This window comes from Gymnogyps californianus, chromosome Z (assembly GCF_018139145.2).
Source record: "Gymnogyps californianus isolate 813 chromosome Z, ASM1813914v2, whole genome shotgun sequence".
NCBI classification, from domain to species: domain Eukaryota; kingdom Metazoa; phylum Chordata; class Aves; order Accipitriformes; family Cathartidae; genus Gymnogyps; species Gymnogyps californianus.
In genome coordinates this window covers 75,961,701-75,983,784 of record NC_059500.1, presented here as the reverse complement: position 1 = coordinate 75,983,784, position 22,084 = coordinate 75,961,701, and the positions used below count along the sequence as shown (strand labels likewise).

At 42.5% G+C, this 22,084-nt stretch overlaps 1 protein-coding gene across 33 annotated transcripts in view; it reads left to right on the top strand.

The window, feature by feature from the left end:
- CELF4 (CUGBP Elav-like family member 4) overlaps nt 1-22,084 on the top strand; it is a 754,916-nt gene that overhangs the window by 495,547 nt on the left and 237,285 nt on the right. Inside the window, exon 1 of one of the 33 annotated variants that reach the window (XM_050912571.1) lies at nt 2,394-2,445. The exons of the other annotated variants lie outside the window; for them this stretch is intronic. Within the exon in view, the coding sequence (XP_050768528.1) occupies nt 2,394-2,445 (52 nt within the window). Of the gene's footprint in view, nt 1-2,393; nt 2,446-22,084 lie in introns of those variants that run through there. 33 annotated transcript variants of the gene reach the window in all.

Here is a 22,084-nt window from a genome sequence, read left to right as displayed (position 1 = left end):
GAGTTCAATGGGGATTTTCATGGCCTTTAGCAGGCTTCAGATCAGTACCTATGTTGGCGCATTTATGGAGTGTTCTGCATTGCAAGGCTGTGTCCATTTTGGACTCCAGACATTGCCTCTCAGGGCTGTATGCAGCACACCTGTAAATTCCTGGCTACTGTGACTATTTCTCTTACTGACTGCTTGGGGTGCAGGTTCTGCCTGTCTTGGAGTGAGCATCAGGGACCTCTGACCATTGGAGTTAGATTAGCCATTGTGTCCACATTAGGAACCCATAATATACAGCATGAGTGCCACTGTCAAAAGTTAACAGCTCTCAAGTCAGACCTCGGTACATGGATGATGTCAACACCAATCTTTTGTAAATGCAAACCAATCGCAGTGGTTGAGCAGCGGGGGGAAGTTAAAGCACAGTAACTAGGCAGTTTGGCTTCATTATCCTGCGCATGAGAACCAAGATGGGGTTCATCTCACCTAACTCTAACCGCATAGACTAGCTTCATGATCAGTGGAGAGGAACAGGCACTGCAGAAGACCATTCATGCTTTTCATCTCAGAAACCAAGCTTAAGAGTGGCTTAAAATTGCATTTTTTAGACATTTGGAGTTACATGACATAAATTACCCTCCTCACCTGTGTGATGTCAGATCTTTAAATGTCTGTAACAGCTAGCTGCTCACATGTGGTTACAGGAGCCCTATGGCAGGATGTCCATCCTGCTGCTGCTAAATGTATCGCCTCCAGCTCTGCTAATATCTTGTGATACGTGTGTGAGCTACAGGTCTTTACAGCTGCAGAAGCAGGGGCTGATACAAGGTTTATCCAGTACCAGATTCTTTCTTGGTTTTAGCACTTCAACTGTCTGGAGTTTGTTGGATGATATAGGCATACAGGAGAGCAGAAATTGCTCAGTAGCATCTGGAGCCATTGATCCTTCTCTTCCTGAGTGTGAGTCTAACTGTAGTCAGTTTATGGCTAAGTACATTTTCCTCTTGAGACAACAATGCAGCAGGATCTGCTAGGCTCTCCATCATCTTAACCTACTTGTCAGCCAGCTTGATAACTTTTTATTACTAAATATGTGTGCAGAGCAATTAGAATAAATCTAAATGATTATGAACTACTTTCAAAAAAGAGGGAAACGAGGAAAAAAAAAAAGAAGAAAACTAACAGCCTTGCTGCCCAACTGTGATTAGCCACAAATGAGGGTGGGACAGTATCACCTGAAGGCATCCTGTGACACTCATCAGCCAATTTGTGGTCTGACTTTATTGGGAAGCAATATGTTGGGAGATTCCCATTGCCTTCTGACTTCCTGCTCCTTGTGATGCCTGTTTAAATTTGTACTTTCTTTGGTTGCCAAATCTAAAGGATAATTTCTTTCCACTCAGGGGTGGTCACACACAGAAAGATATTTTGAATAGTCCATCTGCATAGTGTATGGATTGCTTTAAGTGACATGGAGGAAGAGGCAGGGAAGGGCTTTCAGATGAAAGTCTCAGCTGGTTCTGATCCAGGCGGCATCTCCAGCTATTAACAGGAGGGGTATATCCTCACCCTTGTTCATCAGACACCCACATCATGTTAGGCACTACCAGTGAAGAAGATTGTGGACATCTGTTGCCCTCTCTCCTGGGACTGAGCAGCTCTGGGGATAATGATGGTCCCCAATGCTTTTGTGGAGAGAGCAAGCGATAAGTTGGAGGACAGAAATCCTATTCACAGCATGATGGCAAGGGTTTTATACTTGCTTATGTTCTGATGTAAGAAAGGAAAAACGTGTTTGAAAAAGCAACAGAGGGAGACATTTTTACTCATATCCTACCCTCTCCCCACCAAAAAAAACCTCAACAGCCAGCACTCCTGCAGCATGTAGACAAACCAAATGCAAATCCCATTCCCCAAATATGAAGCGGAGTCTGCTATGTTACAGGTGACTATCCTACTGAGCTAATGGTGGAGGTGGAATTCACTTTTCCATTTTCTTTTCATCATGCCGATCTCAAGAAATCTTTACAATTAAAGTTTCACTGATCCCGATGTTCTGACAAAGCATTTCTGCTCTGACACAGTAGTATTTCCAGAGGAAACTATTAGAAATTTTAAAAGTTATGTTTAAAATTTCATGGCCTGTGTGAAATGAGTCAGATCCCTCTCCCAATGTGATTCAACAGAGCCCCTGTCAGGTAAATGGGGTGACACTGATTTACCTCAGACTAAGATGCAGCCTGTACTCTGTGGTTTCTTCTTTGCTTACTAATTACTTTTTCCCCCCTCGTGGAGTAAATTCTGCTGCTAACTATGATGCGTGGTAAAAAAAAAAAAGCAAGCCTCTGTATATGAATGTTTGATTCCACCATTAATTATGTGTCTCTCTTTGCTCTTTCTTACAGATGAACAGACCGATCCAGGTGAAACCAGCGGACAGCGAAAGCCGAGGAGGTAGTTGACTGCATTGCTTTCAGCCACAGTGCTAAGTATAATTGTTGTCTCTGGCTTCTCTCAGGCAATGTGCTGATCAATTAGTAACGTAATCACTGCCAAAGAAATTCCCTCTGCAGCAAAGATTCTCTTTATTAAATCTCCTTTACTTCGTCTCGCTTTCCTCATATTCAATTATTATTTGATTTTAAAAGGCAGGCAGGTGCCAGCAATTGCCTGGGAAACAAATAACTGCCTCGTTAAGAAGTGAAGCATCAGGCGCTGACTTAACAAAGTTTAACAGCGGTGACGGCAATGTAGGTTTTTCAGACCTATGTTGGGCTGAGCTGCAGAGGTGTTTAATTTGGTTAGGATAAAGCAGATATTTTATGATTTCTTGGACCGTGTTGTTTCTGCTTGGACTGAAGCAACTCTACTTTTGGAAAAAGTGAATTCTGAGGTAGCAGAGTTTTCTGCACCTGTATCTGCTTACCTGGATAAACCTGTTGTGGAAACTGAAGACTTCTCTCAGTCCCAGGGAGTTATTCAGGATTTGCACAGGTGTAACTGAAATCAGGAGCCGGTCTTTTGCTTTTCCATGCTGCACAGTGGATTTGGAAGGCTTTGCAAAGTGACTGTTCAATAGATCACAAGTGATAAGGTGTTTCCTGTGAAAGGTTTTCTATCAGAACTGATGTGGTGATACTTCACCGTATTCTTCTAACAGGGACCTGTTTGACTGATCAAACACAGAGCTGACTGAGAAAGCATGAGATGGTCCATTATGCTGGATAAATTACCATTCTGCTTTTTTTTCTTGTATCTGTACATTTATATATACACACGCATATATATAATGACGTGGTTCTTCCTTCCTCTCTATCCCTATCTTTTTTGGAAAAAATAGAGAGGCTTTTGCCCACATATGCAGTAAAAATGCTAGTGCTTATGTATCATATAAATGTGGGAGTAGATTTTGTCATTTAGTAATGATGTGGCTCTTAGATGTGTGAAAACTCTTTAATTTCCACCATAGACATAAACTCTTACTCATTTATGGGATGACTATCTTTGTGCTGGCATTACTGGAAATCTCCAGCAACAACTACTTAAAAGGAGTAAAACGCCTCGCAGACAAAAGGCACTGAAATTGTGTTCTTTTTTCTGGTTGAAGGCTTTGGATTCCAGAGGCTTTGACTGCGTCAGTGTGAGGCTGAAACTCTCCAGTGACTCAAGTCATTGGAAGAGTTTGTACATAGCTTGTAGTTAAAGGGCTAGTGTTATGGAGTGGTGAAACCAGCAGGTCGACAGAGGCTCTGTAAGGAAGGGCTGTGGTGCCGTGTAATTGCAGAGCAGGAGAATAGCGGAGTGCTGGAAAAATGCCAGAAAGCTCAGGGATAAATATTACATTTTTAGAGTCCCTGTAAAGTAAATTCAAGGGAATTTGGCCAACACTAAGCAGAAACTATTTGATGGGCTCTGCGGTGGCAAGTTCTGCTATTAAGGGCCATGGCACGTTTCTAACCTGCAACAAAGCCATGTCACATCATACAGCATCGTCCGGTGGTTTTTAACAGAACCAGGTCAATTTACCCCCCTTTCCCTTCCTGTCTGACGATCTGGCTCCATGTCTGAGTAGGAGTGGGTAAGCCACGGGCAGTTGTCAATGCCAGCCTCCTAGGGGAAAAGGGAAAGGCTCAGCTGCCTGGGCAAATGAGGGGACATTATGCACATTCCAGTGGAGCTCGTGCCGACAGCGAGAGTGAAGGGAGGGCCTTTTGTCTATTTAATTAGACATACCAAAAAATAATAATTAGGCTGGCCAATTTGCTTAGTGCGCCTACAGGGTATGTAGCTCCCAATCACTCTTTTTTTTTTTTTTTTAATGCAAATCACTAATAGAGAACACATGACTGGCTTTCTGGGAAGGATTTTCAAACTCTTTTGCTAAGAGCAGCTGCTTTCAGGAGGGGTGGTTTGAACTGCAAAGGGCTCCAGTGGTGGTTTGATTCCACATTATCCGTCATACCAGTGGTTCCCTCCCCATTGTATTTTGGCTAATTATCTCCCCAACACACACAAACTTCATCTTTTCTCATCAGCTCCACTCCCACATTGCTCCTATCGATGGTGATCATAATGCAGGGGCCAAGTGGGTGCACTCATCATTGGCGTGAAAAACACGTTGTCTTAATTCCCCACTGACAAACTGCTTCTGGGCTGATGATGTTTCAGGACGGCATGACTCAAGGGCAACTATGGGAGAAAAGAACAATTGGCACCCAAGGGAGGCATTGTATGAAAACTCATGTTCTTCGCAAGCCCACAGGTTAAAGCAGGCATGGCAAACAGAATGCTAAAAAGGAGTCCGTGTATCTTAGGAGCTGTGCTGGTTTTGGCTGGGATAGAGTTAATTTTCTTCATGGTAGCTAGTATGGGACTATGTTTTGGATTTGTGCTGGAAACAGTGTTGATAATACAGGGATGTTTTTGTTATTGCTGAGCACTGCTTACACAGTCAAGGCCTTTTCTGCTTCTCACACCATGTTACCACCCGGACCAGACAGACCAGAGGGTCGTAGAGGTTCTGGGATCCCCCCGGGCTAAATTAAGGTGAAACGACACCAAGCGATCACTTTGAACGCTTTATTCGAACAATCCAAACTGTGGAAGGCATAACGGTGGGCAGCGTGGGTTGCAGCAAAACGTTCACAAGAAGAGAGAAAAGAGAGGAAAAAAAAAAAGAAATAGGGGGAAAAGAAAAGAGACAGTCACCTCCCTTGGATCCCGCGGCGTCAGCGACAAGCATGGTAATCCTCCGGTGACGGGTGCACGTGCCACATGGCTCTTTGCAGTTGTGTCTTTTATAGTCTACATCTCTGTCCACAGTCACGCCTCTTGAAGACTTACATGGGTTCGTTCTAGACAGTTCTCAACATATGTGGTAGTGTTCCAGAGGGTTATCTCCTGAGCATGTGCAGTTTATTGGGGTGGTGGTCTTAGGGACTTTCCAAGGAGCTACAAGCCCCCTCCTCAGATAAACTTTGTGTGACCTCTGGCCATATGTGGTGGGTTACCAGGCTGGTTCTGCCAGAACCCGGGACTGCACACCCTCCAGCACACCCCCTGTGTCCATGCCAGCCAACTTCTTGCTGATGGCCCTCCCTCTTTGTTATGCAGACCGCACCTTGGTTGTTACAATATTTGAGACATTGACAGACATTAACTCTTTCAGTCCCTCACACATCACCCCACCAGCAAGGAGGCTGGGGGTGCACAAGGAGCTTACCCACTGACCAAAGGGATATTCCATACCATATGATGTCATGCTCAGCATATAAAGCTGGGGGAAGAAGACGACAGGGGGGGACATTTGGAGTGATGGCGTTTGTCTTCCCAAGTAACTGTTACACGTGATGGAGCCCTGCTTTCCTGGAGATGGCTGAACACCTGCCTGCTGATGGGAAGTGGTGAATGAATTCCTTGTTTTGCTTTGCTTGTGTGTGCAGCTTTGCTCTCCTTATTAAATTGTGTTTATCTCAACCCATGAGTTTTCTCACTTTTGCTCTTCCGATTCTCTCCCCCATCCCACTGCGGGGGGAGTGAGCAAGTGGCTGTGTGGTGCTTAGTTGCCGGCTGGGGTTAAACCACGACAGGAGCACATCAAAAGACTTCATTAGGGCTGCAAGATAAAGGTCAAGTCAACAACAAAGAAACTTAAGTTGTGGCTTATTATACCCTGTCTGTGTATCGGGATGGGAAGTGAGGGAAGGGGTGGGGCTTGGAAGATGAAGCAGTTCTGCACAGCACAAGTCTTTGGCCTACCCAAAGCCCATGCTCCAAATACACCTCTACCTTCTGGCTTACGGGGAATTTTGGTGTCATGTCAAGCTATTAAAGAAAGAACACAGTGCTCTTTGATACTGTAGTTTGCAAGGAGGCTGTTACTGGAAATGGTGAGCAGCATTCTTGAGGAAGTGAGATTGTGTTTTATATAGGGGCAAATACTTGCATTTTACTAAAACACGAATCTTTGACTTTTCCAGTAAATTCTCCCACAACTCAAAACTGATGGGAGTCCAAAATTTACTCTCCCCCCAACTAGATTCTGCTCAGCATTTTTTTCTGTTGTTTTGGACTCTGGATTTTGTCGGTCTTTAACCCTTCCTGTGTCTTGATTCTCAGTTCAACTGAAAGTGGGTGTGTTAGCATTTAGTGTGTGTGAGTGAGAATTTAGACTATCAGACCATTTAGGTTTGGGGAAGAATTCAAAAAGTTGCTTGGCACAGATTGCACTCAACCCAACAAAATGGAAATGCTGAGTTCCTCTTATTAGTTTTGCTGTTTTTATTATTTTGTTTGTTAATCCCCGTATTGGACTAGGAGCAAGACAAAGAGTGCAATCCTGTTCAATAAAAACTGGCATTATTTACATTTGCCTAATCTCACAGGAACTAGAAATGAATGTATCCTCAGTATATTTCTCTAGGGAAACAGTCTAAATTAATGGGAAAATTTTGCATTTTGCATTCCTGCCAGTTTGTGTGTGTGTGTGTATATTCAAGCTACAAAACGTTATATAAGGGTATTCCTTCTGCAAAACACTTCGTGAAGCTTCAAATACCTGATTGGAAGGTCAGAGTTCTTTGACATTTTATAGAGACTTAAGCAGTGATGGAATTGATAGAATGTGATAAAAAGGCAATAATTCTGTATTTCATTCTGAAAAATCAGAGTGTAACTCTAGCTCTATTAGGGGTATCTTAAAAACTTTCATTGGCCTTTGTGTTGTCCAAGTTTTAGCTTGACTATACAGAAACTACTTCGCCATAGATTAGGTAGTCCAATATGTTTGTAGGGATGTAAGCTATAACTCCATGTTGAATTCTGAACATGACAAATCCCAATTAAACTGATAGAATTTTCTATATATTTTCATTCTATTGTTGATGATTTTTCTTGGTTCCTTGTATCATATTCAGCTCTAAAAATAGTCTGTAGATATCAGCGACTTAAATTTTTGCGAACTTAGGGAAAGATTTCAAGCCTGTTCTGTGGTTTGGGGCAAAAGTTTGGAGCCATTTCTTACTTTATCCACAATATCTCTAGCTCTCACTAGACAACTCTCACTGCAGCTGGCAGGGTTAACCTATGATAAATGCAGCCCCAAGGTCCCACTAGGTTGTACAGGGAGTAACATTTTTTAAAAGGAAAGGACTCTCCTGCTACTCTAGTTGTACTCCGTTAGTGATGCTTAGATGCTCCATTGCTCCCACATTCCTCTCAAAGGACAGAGGAAGGTCCATAAAGGAAGGCATACTAAGATGCACACAGTGTGCTACCCAGGCCCAGTGTTAATGTCTCTACCAAGAAACACTTCATGGTGGTTTTGTGGTCCTCCTGCATTTTATGGAAGAGATACAGAAGGTTCCTGGACTAAAGAAAATAAAAAGGGAAAGTCCAAAGTGGTTTAGAGTTGAAAGGGTGCAATGTCCTGCAGAGAGGTTGTTGAGAGATTTACAGGAGAGTCTGCAGTTCATCACATTGCAGTGTTTTCTGCATGCAAGACTTCACAAATCTACTAAAGCTTCTGTCTGTGTTTGTGCTTTCAAGCAAATTTTTTTGTATATGTTTGGGGGAGGCGTGCAGTGTGTCTTTTTTTGTCTGCTGTTTGGGGGATGTGATAGCAGCAGCTGGAAAGTTTGGACTTCATATTTCAACTGACTTGCATCGTTTCTCTACACATTACTCAATGTGCAGGCTCTGAAATTATTTGCTTGGTTATGGTTTATTCCAGCTTCAGAGCAAAATGTCCAAGCACTCATTTACAGTAAACAGCAAAACAGTGGTGCCTTGCTCATGCACTGTGATCTGTTTCTTTTTACTCCCTTCCATCAGCTCAGCAATGATGATGGGGCCAGAATGGCCTCTCCATGGTTTCTAAGCCCTATTTTCCTTTGGGACAACAGTCTGTATCTATTTCTTATTTCATCCAGGCCATTTGTAACTCTCACGAGCTCTCTGCTGCAGCTGGCAGGGTTTATCTGTGACAAACACAGCCCAAGGTCCCAGTAACTATTTGGCATTTAGCAGTTTTCCATTTAACTGATCAGAATTCTGTGGCTTGTGCAGATGGTCAGAACCTCTCAGGAAGCTTCCCATCCAGGTGCTAGCCAGATCCAGGCCTGTTTAGGTGCTGCAATCAAGCAAGACTGGTTGCCTTCAGCTTAGTTTGGCTTCATACTGGTATAACAATGCCACATGGAATGATTTCCTTCTTCCTTGGAAGTGCTTTGCAAAGAGTAGGTTTGGTTGCTCAGACCTTCAGACCGGAAAGGTCTGAAGAAGAGAGTTAAGCATAAGTAAGGAGATGGCAATCTTGACAGAGCTCAGCATCTCCTCTCCTGCACTGCTGGAGGTTAGGGTATGCCTGCGTGCAAGAAGTCCTGAAGTCTGGAACTATGCACGCACCAGATTCGTACCTTTGTAATTCTCATCTCTTCCTTATCTCTGAGCCACATGTGTTGCCTGGCACATCAAGCTCCATGGAAGCCACTTTACTGGCAGTTCCCTATTTTGTACCTTTGGAGAGCTTCTTTAAAAGACTTCCCACCCCAGAAGCCGGAGAGCAGGCTGAGAGAATGTCCTGTTTCCAGGTGGTAATCCATACAACGTACCTTTATGTGGCTGCCACAGATTTTTCTTCATCTGCTCATCTCTTTCTTTTGTGGTCCCCACACCCATTCAGCAGGAGCAGGCAGGTGGCACTGGCAAACACCCCAGGGAGACAGATAATGTTCTCCCTTCTCACAGCTGGGGGAAAAGATCCAAGCTTACTTCTCCATGAACACATCCCCATTAACTCTTTCAATGTCACCATGAGCCCAGTATGACTTACCCTCATCTTTCATAGCTCAAATAGAGCCAGGCACAGACAGGGACTTGCAAAGATCATGCAACACACGTGTGTCAGCCTTTGCTGTGACCATTACACTTGCAAGGCTATGACTACTGGTTGGACAGTAACAGCTCCTGTCTTCACATTTTATGACATCTTGGCTCAAGACCTCTGGCAAAATCATTTACCACACCCGAGGCCTCGTATTCCCCTTTCTTTCCCTCAGTGCCCACAACAGTTTAAATATCTCTCTCCCTCTTTATCTTCCCTTGCAGTTTGAAAGATTTCCAACTCCATGCCAAATCCTCCTCCTAAGTCTCATACATCCCCTCTTCCTGAGATCTGCCCCAAACATGATTAATCAACTGGTTTTGACTTTTCTTGCAGGAGGAATTAAAAACAAAACAAAACAAAACAAAAAACCAAAAATACCCCCCTACCCAAATCTAAGTATGTTTTCTCTGTTAATTATATATCCACTATTAAACAGCACACTGGTGCTAAGTTGCAGTATGTCTGTGTGAAGGGTAAAGAGAAGGAATGACTGTTTAAAAATAATCTAATATTTTGTTAAAAAATCCACTGGAAGAGCAGATGAGCTCATGAATTAAAGGAAAAAAGAAAAATCAAGAACCTAACCAACAGACCTTGATACTAAACTGGGAGGCAGCTTTCTTGCTTCAGAGGCTGGGGAAGTGTCAGGACCAGCAGAAAACCCTGGTGTCATTGACAGGGTGGGCTCCTGAGGAATGGCTGTCAGAGATGCTGTAGTATTGGGAGGGAGAGATGTCAGTGCTTTGAAGTGTGTTCACCTCTCTGTCTATCTAGTCAAGGGCTGGGGAAGGAGCTGGGCCTAGGACCACAAATGCCACCGTAGATGTCCCAGAGTCTTGAGCATTGCTCTGGCCCCTTCTGGCCCGTATGTCCTGGTTTTCTCCCCATGTGAACAGGGATGCATTGAGTTCAGGGCAGAATCAAGAAACTCACCCAGATTTGGACATTATTCCTTTCTCTCAGTTCAGGTGAAGCCACAGTCTTTGAAAGGCAGAGCCGAGCTTTAGACCCCATTGTGTGTGATGGAGCCTTCTACAGCAATGCTGAAAGCCACTGGGTTCACAGGGAACATGTCCACTGGATTTTTTTCCAGGTCTGAATATCTGTTAAAATCTGTAGTGTTTTTCCTTTAGCCCTAAGATAAACCTGATCTAGAAAGAGCATTTTAGTACTCATGGAAATCTCCTCTTTCTAGCTGTGGCTTGTTGTGGGACTGATTACAGTCAATGGGAAATGAACATCTCCTGGTTTATTGTGGAAATTCAGGATTGCATGACCCTGCTGACAGCTGACATCCTGTTGTTCTCACAAGGCTGTATTTTCAAGCAGGCAGAATGTACCAGCATGCAAATGGATCAGTTAATTCAAAGTGGCCCTGGATGACCCCATTCGTGCTCTCCACTGTCTGGCAAAACTTAATTCTGGGGGAGAAAAAAGGGTCTGGTGAATCCTCATGTGTAGTGGTTTATATTTGATGACTCTGCTGAAGGCTGATGTACTCCATTCCACACTCACCTGCTGAAAGAATATAAAGGACATCAAACTTTTGTTCACGTCTGCCCTTTCCATCATGATTGAAATCGATGGAAGTGTGCCCATCGATAGGAACTGGAAAAGATCCACAGGACATTGTGTTCTAGCACATGTCCTAAGGACAACCTTTTAAAATCAAATATTAAGGGAATAAAAGGGAAAAAAAAGAAAACATATTGCACATTTTTCATAAAGCATCTGTAACCTAATACTTTACTGACAAGAAGGAGGATAGTCTAGAGCAGAGCCTGGGGAGAGGCTGGGAAGCCTTAAGGTTTTGATATCGGTTCTGTTCTCTGCTACCACGCGACTTTTGATCAATTATGTAACTTCGATTCCCTTCTCCTTCTCACCCTTCCTCCATTGCCTGCTTAGGTTGTGATATGCTTTTATTTGCTCATTTCTTCTGGTTAGTGCCTTTGGCATTCACATGTGTCAGGCTGTCAGTGTCATAGGGTTAAGACACCAGTGAAAGCCCGTAGCTGTGCCCAAAATTATATGTACAGGACCAAAAATCAAGTATGGTGGATGATCGAGGGCCCTCACACTGCAGAGTGATATTTGGAGGTTTTTCAATAACAGGGCAAGAATGAAAGAAGTGGTGGGAGGAGGAGAGTGGAGGAAATAAAAAATGTAATCCTATAAAAAATTCCACCTTTGTAAATACAGCTCAACCTCCTAGGTGAACTCAGGGACACATTACAATCCTAGTATCTTTTTTTAATGTAAAGGTTGCTTGTCAATGGGCTTTTATACAGCATTAATAATACATTTATAGATAGGCTCCACAATTAATTGCAAAGCATTTATGGTACTGAACAGTTAGAATGCATTATGATAATCACTCCTCGAGCATTGACTTTATTGTAAAAGTTTTGCTGATCATTATAATTGGCTTGTTATTACACAGGGATATAATAACACCTCTCTGTATAGTAGTTTATAGCACATCAATAGCAAATGCATTCCCTTTATTGGAAGCAATGTGCATTTGATTAGAATATAGCTGAATAAGTGCAATCCATGTAGACAAATGAAGTTTCTAATGAACTGTCTCACAAAAGAGTCGAAATAACAAGCCATTTATTATGTATTTTTCTATTGATGAACTTGTAGTTATGGTTACATGGGCATTTCTTTAAAAAATGGAAGGCATGTCTTGCTGTTCTTTCAGAGAAGCATTTGGGGGAAAGGGAACATACAGGCCATTTTTCTGCCTGATGTTGAATAAAGTAAGGGTGAATTATGCTCACCCCTTACAGATTTCATTTGCTTGTCGAGATTTTCCAAGCTTCTTCCTTGTGTGTTTGGTCTGACATTCACAAAGCATCAAAATGTTCTCACACTGAGTCCGAGGCCAGCTCCTGGTGCGGTGATGCACCAACATCCCCTATAGAGTCAGCAATGAGTTAGGTATGAGGGGCTTGGTGTTGTCCTTACTCCTGTTGTGTGGGTTCTTTTTCTGTATTTTACCAAGTGATCCTTTAATGAAAACGCACAAGCAGTCCCTGGGCAAGGCCTGTAGTGCATAACATCCAGTCTCTCTCCCCATGTCAAAATGCCGTTGTTGCTGATTGCTGTACCAGGAAGGCAGAGGTCTTAGGTCTGATGCAATATGTGATGTAAGGAGGAATGACAAAGAGAAGAATTAGTACAAAGGAAACTGAGGCATCTGGCAGAAAACTCACCGGTTGCAGGTCACTTAGAATTGGAATAAAAAGAGGCACGTTTTATAGTTAACAACAAAAGACGCTATAAGGTATCCAAAGTTATTCCCCTGCCTGCCATCATTACTCTAGGTCTGAATTTCAGTTCTTTCTGGCAACTTACAGTTGCATGCATCTGGCATACACATGTAATTAATATGTATTTGTTTATTCATCTAAACCCAGCTGTAATCAAAGTCAATCAAGTATCAAAATACTTTAAAAACCCTGGATCTTGATAAATAAGTTTGTTGTTTCCAGATCTGGTACGGTTCATACAGTTATACTGCTGCCTAAAGTATTGCCAGGGTATAAACTGAGTCCAGGGTTCAGCACATAATGCTGTGTGCCTGTTTCTTCATGACTGTCACTTGTTTATTGCATGCTTGCAAAGAACTTTGTCTCTAGAGTAATCCAGGGTCTTTCTGGGAAGTGAGATTCAGTGTGATGCAGGAGCTAGGAAATGTCTGCAAAATAGTCAGTACCCTCAGCTGTTGGCACACAGAGGTTACAAGTGAGCAATTTAAAATAAGACTGGCTCAACTCTGTAGTTTCGACACAGACTGAACTCTCTTCTCTGAGTGGGAATTTCAGTGAGAAAGGTTTTGCCCCTTGCCTGCTGAGATCCCAGATTATAGTACCACAGTTTGCAAGAAGTTTCAAGACTCAGGAGATACTGGAGGTCAAGAAAACTTTTCTCCATGGCATACACAGCATTTTCCAATTGCTATATATATTTTGCAGTATGTACGTGAAATCAGTTTGGGAGGTAGAAAATCCCTATGTAAATAATTTAGCTCTCTGAGTAAACTGTATCTAGTGCTTTTACCCAGAAACTGGGCCCCTTAGGAGCCTTGGACTTAGGGACAGAAGATATTTTAAATAGGGCTTCTATGCCACTGTCCTTAAAATGTTATTTCAGGCAGGATTCACTTTGCCTAGGTTTAGAACCTAAATATTAGGCATATAGTCTTATTCCTCTTCATCTAGGCTCCTCCTATGGACAGTGGGGGGAGAGGTGTGCTTCCGAACCATGATTCACCCCATCCTAAGACAGATGGGATAAATAGCGCTCAGAAGTTTCCCCTCTCTCTCTCCACTGAATCTGGAATGAACCTATGGCAATTAACTCAGATTTAGATATCTCACTTTTAGACACCTAAAGAGAGGTAAGATGAATCGCAACTTTCACCTTTTCATGCCACAGTTTTCCATCTGTATTGTATGAATGATGACACTTGACTTTTCTGAAACCCTAGTTAAGATCTATGAACAAAAATTGCCATATAAAACCTGTGGATTGTAGGAGATGCTGGGGTTTTGTCCTAAAAAGGGAAGGCATCTTTCTCCATTAATGTGTTTGCTTCATAATGTCAGGGGAAGAATAGAAGGGGTTGCATCCCAATCAGCCTGAGCAATAGAGATAATCTGATCAATTTTAATTCCTCTTTACAGTCAATTTCCATTTTCATTTTTGTATTTGGGTTTGCTACTACTCCCATTCTCTTGGCAGAAAGTGAACTCAAAAAAAAAAAAAAGGGGCTTCAAATAAAAAGCATTGTGTAACATCAGTGTCTTTCAAATGTGTTGTCATAATTAAGAAAAATATTTTTATCTTTAAAACTAACTTGTTTTGGAATCTGTGATGGAAAATGAATATGGCCCCTTGTAATATCATTTGTAGAGAGGTAATTTTCAAGGCAGCGCTGCACTGAAACATTTTCCCCCAGGGAGGATAAACAGTTGGCTTCAATTAGTGAAGGACTGTTTCCTTCCTTTTCAATTTTAAGGGCAGTCTTGCAGCCTGATCCTGCACAGAGGAAGAGAAAGCTCTACACAGGGCAACAGACTGCAGCTTGGAAGACTGAGGCTTAACTTCTTGCCTTGCCACAGATTTTCTCCTTGACCTTGAAGAGGTTACTTAGGGTCACGCTATTATTCTCACTCCATTTCTGTCTGGTGACTAATATTATCTTTGTCTGAATATACACATAAAATTAGCCGAACATCTTGCTCTGATTCCGGTTTCCTCCTATAAAATAGCGTTGGTGTTGCGAGGATACATGTATTAAAGATTATTAGGTACTCATGTTCTCTAATCATTAGTTCCACCGAAGTAACTTGGTTAGATAAATAGAGATCTTCAAAAGTGTCAAATGTGTTTCACTGCTCAAATCTCACATAAAGTCAATGGGCCTTGGGTGTCTAAATATTCCCTTTGAAAATCTCCCCAAATAATCATGTTCTTCCAAATAGTTGGAGCCAACTTTGAGGGGCTGATTCCTCACGCTTTTACAGTGGAGTCAACTCAGACTCGTTCCTGTAGGAGACACTGCCTGCTTATGTTTGTGGGAACTGCAGCAGGACATGTCCCATGCCAGGGCAGCTTTGTTTCATAACACCAGTTGAGATTGCCCAAGGAACAGGACTAGAAGAGTGTTAAAAATAAGGGATAAGTAACTCAAATGTATTAGGACTGGCCTTAGTGGAGGGATGCTTTGTTGTAGCATCAAACCTAGTATGCGGGAATTCATAGCTAGTAAAATACTTCCTGCCTATGAACTGCCATATGAATGGTAATTAATTCCCCCAAATCTTTATTTTGTCCATCTCTTGAGTCACTGGTGAATGGCTAGATACGTTGATTATAAATCACAAAATACCAACACTTCCAAGCAGCCATCCAATTAACATGAAATTATGTTGCCACAATGTAAGGTACATTGGATGAGTTGCTTTCTTGGATTTTTTTTTTTTTTTTCCAAAATGACTGTGACTATTATTATTATGAATAGCTAATGAAGAAGAGATGTGGGAGAATGGGCCAGAACCTCAGGCAAGGGGGAATGAATATAGTATGAGTTTAATGACTTTAGAGATCGGACTGAACCAAAGCAGTCTCTCCACTCCCTAGATCAGAAATCTAATTATTTACTATCTGTCTTGCAGCAGTGCCTGGGAGACCAGTTATGAACCATGACATCAGGTTCATTGTACAATAGAGAACAGACAGAAGCCCTCTTTTTCTTAAGAGCTTACTCTCTAAAGATCAGATACAGTGTCTGGATGCAGACCTGTCATATAGCGTCTTCCCAGATGCGAGAAAAAGCATTGTGCTGGGTTGCACAACTGGGAGTGAAACTAACACATCAGGCCAGGGGCTGTGGAGTTAGGGTCTACCTGGGGAAAGGAAACATTAAGGATAGCCTTCAAGCAAAGCTCCTTTTGGGGATACGATGTCTGACAAAGCAAGTGACATCCTAAATAACATACACAAGACCTTAAGATAATAGCATGGCCTCCTTCTTAACAAGGACCCTCCTCCTGCACACTCACACCATGTGGTCCTGGTTGGCGTATTTGGTCACAGCTGAGGCCAAGCAGCTGTCTTTGGTGTACAAGTTTGCTAGTGGAAAAGAAACTGAGGTTCAGCAGATGCCTGAGGGACACACTGCACTGACAGAGAGCCCATTATGCCACCATGCCACTCGCTATAGGGGAGGCAAGCCCATGGGTGCTGTGGGAGAAACAAGGGTGCAGGAGAAAACTGGGATATAGTGGTCCCTGAATACCAACTGTCTTTTTACAGGGAACTCTTCAAAGGGACCAGAGCCACCTAGAACAAAACAGGGGTCAAACATCATGTCTCACAACAGAAATTCAAATCCTGATGCAAGCATATTCTCCAGTGTTTGCAATGAGCTGAATTTATCCCTGTCTCTCCTTGATCTCAGTGTGTGATCCAGCACTCTTCCCTGGTATTACAGGCAATATGGTTTTTATTAGAGCCTGTAATGTTCCCTTATTGAAGTTTGGACTTTGAGAGGAAAGGCCAAAACACTGGAGCACTAGCCATTCTTCTGGTGTTTCTGGCTAGATTAAAAGGAAATGAATAGGTTTTAGATCTAGCAGGAATTGTTAGATCTCATTTAACCTCTTGCATAAACTGACTGTAAAATTTCACCCAGATGTTCTGTGCTGAGACTTCTGACTTGCATTTGACTGAACAATAAAGAAGTTTAGCCAGAGAATAACTCTTTTGAGGCTCCAGCACAACTTTGATATCAAACAGGTTGGAATTGTGATGAACTTTCCAAGAAGCTTTTAATCATTTTGAAAATCACTTCAATTAATAAGGATACATTTTTATGATCAATTATGTGTAACAACTAGAGATAGTAGGATATATTTTCCAATCAAAATAATTTGGATGGAAACTTGCTTTTTGACCTAAATACACATGCTTCCCCCTGCCTCCTGCACACAAAACCACGAGGGGCAACGTTTTCCTGTGGCAAAGTTTTCCAGGTTTTTCTTAAGAGACCCTAGAAAAGGCACAGCAGGGTGATAATCCTGAAACTGAACGGGTGAAAATCTTCATTGTGTCTATGGACACAATGGATTTCATTCAGAGCACTGAGCGGGAAGCTTCCTGGAAAGCGGATATTCACATGCAGAGGAAGCAATTTGCATGACTCCTTCTATATGGTCCCAGATGAACACTGCTCTCATTTCCCTTTTACCACATTTCGATACCAAGACAAATATTTCCTCTTGAGTTTCTAGCTTCCTAGTCTCACCACGTGCCAAACAGGTGAGATATTTCCAGTGCTTTTCAGAAAGTTATGCTGTCCCCATCTCAAAGGGAATATCTCACCTGCCTTAGCCAGTGCCCACAGAAATGGGTCTTATTGCATGTCGACAGACATTGTAGAGTGACAGAATTTCCATGGGCAAATAATCAGGGAAAAAATCCTCCATTTTGCAGACATTAGTAACATGCTGACCTTTAACAACATTGCAAGCCTTCAGTCTCTCTTTAAAGTATTATATCCGTCCTTAGGGGGAAAAACTTGTAGCTAAGGATTGAAATCAGCAGTGGATCATAATGCTGGCTGTGCTATTCAATTGCCCTGCTGTATTTAGGATCCATTTATTTCTAGCTATTTTTTTTCTGTCTTGAATCTAAAAAAAGAAGTGACCAGGCTGGCAGTGACATGTGATTAATAGATTGCACCTTTAGAAAAGAGTTAGTAGAAGGAGATTAGCATTGCAGCCTATTATTTATTAATTAAATGCAGACATCCTATTTATACCAATGCTGATGACATTAGTTCATGTCCATGCTTTGGGACTGCGTTATCCATCCGGTCTCCTAGCATAGTAATGATTGTTATTAAGCCAATGGATGTTGCTGGGCTCCTTCTGTCGCTTGCTTCTGTTATGAGCAGAAAGGATAGCTCAGAAGTTAAAGGGCCAACCTGTACTTTTTGTTCAGGTGTCTGCTTTCTCTCTGACAGCCTGGCTTACCTTGGCCATATCTCTTGGCTTCTTTGGGACAGCACTGCTTGCTTTGGAGAAAGGGCTATCTGTACCTCCCTAAAGCTCAGGGTGCAGTGAAGATTAAGTGTACAAGGCAGTATGCTGTGTGAGACCTTTTCCATTGCTTACAGGAGAAAGGATTACATTAGTGGGCGTATATGTACCTGCTGCTGCTATTTCAATTAGCAGAATGGGAAAGAGCTATCACAAGTGTTGTCATTTAGCAGTGCCAGGATAGAATATTATACTTCACATGACTTGTTTTGATAAGCTGGTCCTCCTGCCTGCAAAGTGTTCAAAAGAAAGTCCTGAAGCCAATATGACCCTGAGGTTTCCATTATTCGTAGTAGCTGTTTTCAAGATCCTGGCATTAAATGCAAGAAAACCAGCAAACAGGTTGCAGGACTCTGATCCCATCTCACAGTGGCTCAGGCAAACCCTTGGGCTGCTCTACCAGACATGAAGCTTGGGACAAGCAGATTGCCGTAAGACTGTCCTCTCCTCTACCCTTGAAAAAGAGAAAGATATGTTGGTCCAGGACACAGTTATGCTGGTTTTATATCAGGAAATAGTTCTTTACCAGCTCCAGACAGATCATCAACAAATACATGGCCTTTGGTTGAACCCACTGCGATCACATGAGCCAGCAGAGCTCATAGACGACATACGTTTTGCCTTCAGAGTAAAGATGGAAATTCAGGGAAATCCTCACATTCATCAGTTGATGTCCTTGAAAAATTACAGTTTGGGTATCCACAATCCAAATGCTCAATTACCCCTGCAGAAGCATGTCATAAATGTTTAGATTTGGTAGGGTTTCTTGACAGGGTGTAATGTGCACTCTCTTCTGTGATTGTGTCTGGCTCTTTTTCCATGCATTAAAGGACAGGTAAAATGCATGAACTAGTCTCTTAACGGTATCTTCTCCATGTAAGCAACTGCTTTCACTGTCAGTAGGACATTCTGCAGCCAGAGCAGGCAGTCTGGTCCTGAATGCGGGTAAGGTTTTCTCTCTACTCTGTGAAAATTCATAAGTCTCCAGAGGTACGAATACGAGGTCTGAAACCAGTGTGTACTCGTGAAACTATTTAGGATTTGGTCCAAAGCTGACTCAGACTCCAGAGGCCTTTGGACCAAGGCCTCCATGGAAAGATTTCCTGAAGAACAGTCCAAATACCTAAGCCTTAAACATCCTTTTACCGTCAATTTGGTGTTTGCTTATTTGAATTTTCTTCAGCAATCACATTCCCTTTCTGAAAGCTGAGCATTTTAACAGCCAACAATTAAAAGCGAATATTGAAGAGTCTTTCAGCATTATCTACACCATGATACAATCTGAACACATGCAAAAGACATTCAGAAGATGAATGAAGAGAGTGAATGAGCTGATTTATCCTGGACTGTTTCTCACGGTGTGAAGTCTGCCTTTCACAGCCTGATGAAGTGCAGAGACAGTTAGTGGATTTGCTACCAGGAAGGGCACACATTCGTTTTCCCTCCTGCAAATGTATTTAGAGCTGAGATGTGAGCATAGGAAAAATTACAGCCAAAAAGACAACCACTGAAAATGCAAACTATAGTTTATTTTGGCAAGTTGGTGTTAAAAAGAATAGGTTGAGGGTTGCAGAAACTGGCATAGAAATTTTGCAGAAGGGTTTCTCCCTGTGTGTGTATGCTTCCAACTGTTTTTTTTTTCTTCTTTTCCTTTTTCTTTTTCTCTCCTCCAGTTCTTGCAGCTTTCCACAGTTAGACATTGCTTCCTACAGACATGCCTCAAATACTGAGCTAGCTGTGAACACATCCATTCCTGACCATAGAAAAGAACAGAGTGGGGTGCAAAGTGAAACGGCAGTTCCTTCACTGCTGTACAAGCAGCGTAAAGCTCCTCACCTTTACCCACAAAGTGAAGAAGGGCAGAAAGATGGCTTTAAAATGGATGCTGCTCTGCTGGGTGATGTAGATAATACTTAGCCCTTCTGCAGCTCTGTCAGTGGCTCTCAAAGCCTCTTTCAGATGAAATCAGCCTCTTTGCCTTGCTCAGTGTATGGACAAGGAAACTGAGGAACAGTGAGTCATTGTGGTTTGGGAGCAGCACCTCATTACACAGCTTGGAGCAGGTCGTGTCTTCTAAATCCTATTCAGTGTGTTAATCAAATTTGGCCTTCCTATTGCAGTTTATTCTCTTTCCCCACCTCAGCTTTGCATGAGTCTTCTGGCTTTTGTAAATGTGCTAGAAAGTGAAGCAGAGGGCATAGGTGTGCATCTGTGGGGAGTTTGGAGGGGAGTTCCCTCTAGGCCCAGCCTGTCAGGACCTTAGCACCCAACCATGTGCATCTTCCCTGTGGATGGGGAATATCTTGCTGCTGGCATTGCAGAAAAAAAAAGGAAAAGATGGTGCTATCATACTGGAGAGGATGTAGCCCCATTCCTGACCTCCCTGCATCCTCTGTGCTGTAGGAATCCGTCATCACTAGCCTGCCAGTTATATTATCTCCTGCATGCAGTCATGCAAATGTGCAGTAAAACACATATAAATATCTGGTCACAAAAGGCTCAGCAACAGCTCTGTCCAAATAAAATCCCCCAAACAGAGAGTGGGTTGGGATACTGTCCTTTTAAAGCTCCTTTGAAGGTTTGATTTTTTTCCCCCCTTTTTATGTAAATCTGTTCTACCTACACCATCCAAATGCCAGGAAATCTTAGAACAGTAAATACCCCTGCAGCACAAATAAAATCGTGCTTCAAAGAAATTGTTCGGCTTCTCAAAGCCACAGCCTTGCCCTTTAAAATGAAGAGCATGCTTCTGAAAAGCTCTCCTCTTCCAGACCTTTGCTTTCAGCACACTTGCAGCTGTACCACCTTCACCAGTGACGGTATCATAGCTTCTCAAGCTCAGCAAGGACACAAGGCCCAGGGAGGCATTAAAGTGACATCTTCAAAATCCAGAAGGTGCTTTGCCATTGAATTGTCATTAAAGCAACATCTTAAGAAGGCAGTAGGAGGCAATTCGCTGTAAGTTATCCCATCTATTGGCTGGGACCAATAAAACCTCTGTTCCTTCTTTCCAAAGGAAATCAGACTTGTACAATCAAGCTGTTTATAAGTGTGTGCCTGGGCCCACCTATCAGTCAATCTGTCAAGGGCTCCTCCTTTGAGCTTTGAACCCACTGGGTAATTTAACCTATCGTTAATGGGATGGAAGAGGTCCCAAAGCTATTGTGTTCCTATAAATTTCATGAAAATAGGCAGCCAGGCAGAGCAGAGAGTTCTCATTAGTGCTCATAAGCCCATCTTTTATTAGACATCAATGAACTCATGGGGGTAGGGACATTGGAAGAGGGTTTACACATTCGACTGCCCATGAAGCAACTTGTTTCAGTGTGTGCACTCTGATACTCTGTCAAGAGGCCTCCTGTAGTAACAGCTTCTTGGTTTTAACAGGATGTCAGACAGATTTCTTAGCTCCTTTCTGCTGATTTCAACAGTGCTTCACACAGCAGAAAAGTCAGCCTGCTTGTTGTATTTCCCTTCCCTCCCCAGCTAAAGCCACCGAGGAGGGTTCCTGCACATTGTTTAACAACTGGCACAACATGCTTTTCAGTAAGGAGTATCTGAAGGTAACAGAAAAAACAGCACAGGCTTATGAAATAGTTCTGGTATAACAGCATAAAAAGTACTGTTCAAGCATAAACTGGTATCTGTTATTGCCTCACATATTCAGGTTGTCTAGATGAACTAGAGGGTTAAGAAAGGTGTGTGAACAAATCTTATTTTCTTTTGACATGGTCCAGCCTGTATCAGTTCTTCTTCCAAACCCTTTTGTATTAGTAGTGTTGAATTTTGTCTGTTCGTCATGTGGAATAAACAAATCTGAGCTGTTACTCAAAGCATCTCTGTTTGTCACGAAGTGCAGGAAAGCACTGAAGCAGAGGTGTGAAGCAGACCTGCAAAGCCCCAGATGTGTGGCAATATATCTAGCTGGAGGAAAGATGGTGCTTCAGCTGTAGTTCTGAAATCCCTGTGCTTTCTTGGGTGGAAGTCAGATCTCTGGGTATTACCCAAGCATACCTCTGGACACAGGTATGCAGATGGAGGTGTTCACAGTATATGGTGTAATGTACTACAGGCAATCTATAGGTGAAGCTTTCTA